The sequence below is a fragment of the Nematolebias whitei genome, chromosome 14, assembly GCF_014905685.2.
Source record: "Nematolebias whitei isolate Nwh7 chromosome 14, NemWhi1, whole genome shotgun sequence".
Lineage (NCBI taxonomy): Eukaryota > Metazoa > Chordata > Actinopteri > Cyprinodontiformes > Rivulidae > Nematolebias > Nematolebias whitei.
Window position 1 is genome coordinate 16,949,517 of NC_056511.1, and position 5,894 is coordinate 16,955,410.

Sequence of the window (5,894 nt, forward strand, 5' to 3'; positions counted from 1 at the left end):
ACACACACACACACATTTCTGCTTTTTTCAGATATTTTCCACTTACATTAATTTCTGCTTTTTTCAGCCTAAATGGGCAAACTTGTGCTCTCCACTTCCTTCTGGTAATTAAAGTTTCTGCCGTTTCATCTACTTTTCAGCCATTTCTTACTAATTTCACCCTTTTTTTAAAGTAATTTACAAATTTTTGTGTTAATTTTTGCAAAAAACAAATTCAGCAAATATGTTCTTTCTGCTTTCTTCTGCTAACTTAGGCTTGTTCTTCCATTTCAGCTACATTTCAGCATGTTTTAGGTAATTTCAGGTGTTTTTCAGCAAGTTCTTCAGTAATAAGCATTCACACTGCCATTTTGCAAGAAATGCAATTGCTCTAGTCCTATTTGAATTTCTTTGCCTTTTCCAGGCATTTTATCATTCATTTTTCTTAATCATACTTTTTTCAGGAGGTAATGGCCGTTAGTTAAATAGTAAAAATAGACTTTTGGTAGCTCTACAGATGAGGAAATCTTTGTCCAACTGGCTTTTCTCAACAGGCCCAGGCACAAGGTGCAGGCACAGTTCACCCCTACCTGGACCAAAGGTGCTCGGCCCAAGTCCCCCTGGACCAACTCCTGTTCCAGCTCCAGCTGGTCCAACTCCCCCAGGTCCTTGTCCACCAAACCCTGCCAAGGAATAAAGTAAAACAATGTATTAATGTAATTAATCTATTATACAGTGAATGCAAACGTAATTACTGAAAGTAAAGCAAAACGTTCTCAGACTAGTTTCTTGTTTTGGTACTTAAAATCATGAGGATTTCATTAGATTTGAAATGCAGAAACTTTATCCTCCAGTAACTTGTGTTTATTTAAGTGTCATTTTACGTCAGCTCAAGTGGATTTAAAACAAAAGTTGCATTTAGTCAAAGTGCTGAAGGTCGAAGTCTTCCTTGAAGCAGTTAAACCTGTCACCTCTCTGATTCCTCGTTCCACTGCAACATGAAGTCATAATCCATAAAACTGAGCAGGAAACACAGTTGACATCTACCTCCTCCTTGACCAGCTCCACCACCACCAGGCTGAAAACCAGTCCCAGTTCCTCCAGATCCAAATCCAAGTCCTGCACTGGCTCCGGTGCCAGCTCCAGCTCCTCCAGCAGCTGGTACGTATACACCTGATTAAAAACACAGGGTGTTGGGAACAAAAGGAGCCTGTGTCAGCTCCAAACACACAATGATGTGTGTTCTTTGTGTTTTGGGCTCCTGACAGATAACACAGTTTGTGGAATTCATGAGTCATCACTCAGAGGGCATAACATCATTTTCACTTCTTTATCAGCTAATTGATGTAAAATAGAAGGGATTTAATTTATCACGCCGGCTCAGATGCCACACAAGCAGGACAAAACATCTTTGAGCGTTTTCGTGTGTGTTCCTACAAACGCTGAGCGTCTGCTCTGAGCTCAGTGTCGGAGTTTCCCTGAAGCTGATAACAAACACTGCTTAATGTAAAAGGTATGCATCGCTGGTCATAATTCTCACACTTTTCTGCACCTATGTTGTGTTCCACAAATCACTGCTGCCAAAAATAGACATGCACGGAGGGAACAGCTATAAAAGGAGAGGTTTGTTAGGAACCCACAGTCCAGATGTGAAAAGAAAGAAGTCTGTGGGGATTCTTGAAGAATGCAAGTTACTGATGTCACGGTAATGCCATGTGCTGCTAAATAACTCCACTGCTCAGTCGTTTAGCTCTGCCTGCAGAGGACTCGAAAAGATTTGATTTAGTTTGGAAACAAGAAGTGTCACAAATTGACACTCGAATCGACTAAAATGAGTTGAATATTTAAGATGTCTATCGTGTTTGATTAGAGAAGTTCTTGTTTTAGCTCCTGATCTTCTGTCACCGCTGTGGGCCATGTTGGCTCCAAAGATCTAATGATTCAGTCACTGTTTTCTCTGCTGCGACCAGCTGGTTAAAATTTGTGGCTCAGATTGAAACATGTCTTCAATTCTTGGGTGAATCACCACACTTTGGATCTATTGTTTGATCTTTTTTTTTTTCTGTATGTAAAACTGTTTGTTCAGTATCTTGGCTTACAGAGCCCATGAGTCTGGCTTTGTTTACAAGCCTCACAAGGCTTCTGACGTTGTACACATCATGTTCAGAGGAAACTACTGAATGGATTCACTCCCAGTTTTGTTATGATGATGCTGAAGTTACACATCCTGATGGCTTAGGGATACAAGGGGCAGAGGTTTGTAACGGTGCCCCCTCACTGCTAAGGACTTCAGTTTACACAATCCTCCTTTCACCCCTCATTTCCCGACAGCTTTACACTTCTCTCTTATTTAATTAAGACAAACAAAAGCTCCGGCCGGACTCTGTAGAGCCGTGCAGAGAGCAGCTTGTTACAGTTACCAGGTGATTGAAACATGCAGGAATAAAGTGACTTTGTTTAAAAGTCGAATGAGCAAAGTGTTGCCAGGAAGAAAATTGTTTAGGTGTTCAGAATTCATTCTGGGTTTCTAAAAATTTGAGTATAATTAAAACAAAATTAAACTCCGGCTGTTGCCAAAAACACGCTGCACTGACTTTTTATGATTCGAGCTGATTGAGACATAAAAACTCCAAAATAAAAGCACTCGTTCAGTGTCATTAATATATGATGAAAAGACTTCACAGGTTTGTTTACTTTCTCCTCATCTTTATAAATTTAGATTAAAATACAACTTGAAGAAGGATTTAACCTTTTTTTTCTCAAACGGTGGAAGGCAGAGTAGAAAGGTTTCTTCTGGTATTGAACAGTAATTTAGAGGCGTAATAGTTGAAGTACATTGAGTTATTATGGGTTTTTTTTCTGTGTACACAGGTGGTTGCTAAATTTGTGACTGGATTTCTACTTTGAGTCAAAAAACATGAAGTGGGGACTTCAACCTAATTGATTACCAATAACATTCAGCCTTTACTGTAACAAAAATAAAAATATCTGTCATAAATGAAAAGAAAAAAATTAGTTGGAGAGGCGTTTTGTTAAATGGCTTATTGGCAATATTTATATACTTCAACCAGCAATAGTTGTAGATACATGTCTGCAACTTTTATTTTTCTGGGTGAAAGGCTGAAACATTTGGGAACCACCGGTTTAGTTCTGCTGCCTCATAGACCATGGATTAAAAAATAAAAATAATCTAGACTTTAAAAAGCAATAAGCTATTTTGTCATTCTAAAGGTTTATTATTGAATTACACAAATCCCTTCTATAATTTATGCTAAAAGATTTTAAAGTATTTCACAAAATGTCAAGTATTTCGGTCAAATAATACGAGAGAATGTGTTTCACTTTGTGTGTGGGCTCTTCTGTTGAATTATTTCAGTCAGTGGAGGTAACACTTGTACTACGAGCTCAGAACAACAATTGCAGCAGATTCACAACGCGATATGAATCTGATGTGCAGAACTTTAACTTATTACTTCTACAGAGACAAAATATATGACTTGCAATATTGCTGGTGCAAAACATATTAGATCTCTTTTCACAAGGAGTTTGTGCATGTCCTATAATATACATTTTAGTTAAAAATTCATAGGTATTGTCAGATTAATCAGTAAATTCTGCAATCAGGCTGTGGAACTATTGCTATAATTACTGTCAGTGCACAAAATGTCCTATTACAGAAATCAAATCTATTGAGCTGTCAGCAAAATAAACATCTTCTGATCTGTTTTGTCTCATTTGCTGACGGCTTCATAGATTACACCTGACCCACAGGTGCTGCACGAGGAGAGCTGCATGCACAGCGAAGGGGACCCACCTCCTTGCAGCGAGGGTTTCCACAGAGTCAGGAGAAGCACTCCATGCAGGTATGTGGCCACCGTCCCTCTTGCCATCTTGCTCCAAAATGTCACTCACCTCCCCGAGGCTCCAGGTTTTATCCCCAGCAAGCCTATCATGGCCTTTAAGGAGAAAGGAGGGAAAATGAGTTGGAGAGGGGGGTCGCGAGGGGAGGGGGGGATGCAAAACAGGATACTATGTCAGTTGGTTTAACTGCAAGGAGAGAAAAACAAGGAAAGAGGAGGAGAGGGGGGTAAGAAATCACACTGGATCACCTTGTTAAACCAAGTGGGTTGTTTTAACCCTTCAGAGACTGTCAGGCTGACTTTATGATGCTTTACTGCCAAGAAAGGAGAGTGTGGAGGGTGGAAGGGGTCTAAAAGAGGGAAAACATGAGGAGGAATGACAAGGGGGTAAATGAATGTAAATCATTGTTTGCTTTTCTGTCTCTCTGCAAAAGATGCCAGAATTCTGCACAATGTCATGGTGTTGGTTAAGAAGATATTAGGAAATTTAAAGCAACTTTCAAAGAATTGGCATTACTCAGGGACTGTACACAGTGTGAAAGGGACATGTAACTATAAACATGGATGATGGGAGTAGAACTAAACAATGTCACTGTCGCCTATTGTTTGGAGTATGCGTGTGTGTTTAAAGAGTTTTAAATGGAGAGAGAGCTTTATGGCAAGAGTCAAGTCAAATGTATTTATAAAGCACATTTAATACAGCAGCTGTTACCAGAATGCTTTTAACAATAAGTTGAAACATTAAAAACTCTCTGCCAAAAGGAAGAAGTAAAAGAATGCCTCGAGTATTGTACGTGCATCCCTGAGATAATTCAAAACAGAGGGAGAGGAGGGACAGATACAAAAAAGTGATGTAATAACAAATAAGTGATGTAATGAAGAAGTGAGACTGATTCACAGTTGAGTGTTTTTGTCTTTATAACGTCAAGAGCATTCAGATCCACATTTTTGTGTCCATCCATCCAGCCATCATCATCTTTTACCCGCTTCTTCCTTTTAGAGTCGTGGGGGGAGTCACTGGTGCCAATGTCCAGCTGTCACTGTGTGAGAGACGGGGGACATCTGGACAGGTCTCCAATCCATCACAGGGACACAGAGACAAACAAGACAAACAGCCATTCACTCTCTCACTCACACCTAGAGACAATTTAGAGTTACCAATCAGCCTAACATGCATGTTCTTGGTCTGTGGGCGGAAACTGGAGTACTGTATTTTTCGCTGTATAAGTCGCTTTTTTTTTTACATAATTTGCATGCCCTGCAACTTATATGCCGAAGCGATGTATTTATGGATTTTTTTTCCCATATTTATAAACCAATTTTTGGCTGAGATATGACTGTTTTCATTCATTCTGACTGAAAAAAATTGAACAGTACCATTTTCAGCCACTAGATGGCAGTCGAGTAGTGAGGCATGCCGTTGTATCATTTAATGGAGTTAAACTCAAAGCAGTCTACTCCTCAGATAAATATTATAAAATTATTATTTTAAAATCTGAATGTTTCTGTTCAGTGCCCTGAGATGACTTCTGTTGTGATTTGGCGCAATATAAATAAATTTAATTGAATTCATAGGTAAAAGTGGTTATTAATGACACAATCGGCTTGCTACAGCCTGCCTCCATCATCTGCCTGGAGCAACCGAATCAGCTTCATTTCACTGCGCTGCCCCCGCGAAATTCAGCTGATTTGACCTTCATAGTGCATTTATTAAGGAAAAGTTAGACTGAGACACACTTTTAATATAATGTTGAGCAAACAAATAATGTTTTTTAAGTCTTAATCTTGTTAAATTCTTGTTAAAGTCCTCCCATGCACACCCCTGCAGCCGCCATTTGGCAGCCCATCGCTTTTTTGGCGCACCAACCCATATTTCTGGGTTCGGCCCACATTTCCGGGTTGTCAGCAGTGACGCGTAACAAACGCGATGCGTCAGCACTGACGCATAATAGATTAGACTTATATGGTGAAGAGACATATTTATGGATTTTTCCACTTTATTAGACATATTTGGACTGATGCGACTTATAGGGCGGTGCAACATGTACGGCGGAA

At 39.6% G+C, this 5,894-nt stretch overlaps 1 protein-coding gene across 1 annotated transcript in view; it reads right to left on the minus strand.

The window, feature by feature from the left end:
• LOC119420867 (acanthoscurrin-2-like) overlaps positions 1-3,869 on the minus strand; it is a 5,033-nt gene extending 1,164 nt beyond the window's left edge. The window contains exons 1-3 of the mRNA XM_037688289.1: positions 3,794-3,869; positions 1,027-1,152; positions 570-662 (exon numbers count right to left, since the gene is read on the minus strand). Of these exons, the coding sequence (XP_037544217.1) occupies positions 570-662; positions 1,027-1,152; positions 3,794-3,869 (295 nt within the window). The remainder of the gene's footprint in view (positions 1-569; positions 663-1,026; positions 1,153-3,793) is intronic.
• Between the last annotated feature and the right edge of the window lie 2,025 nt (positions 3,870-5,894).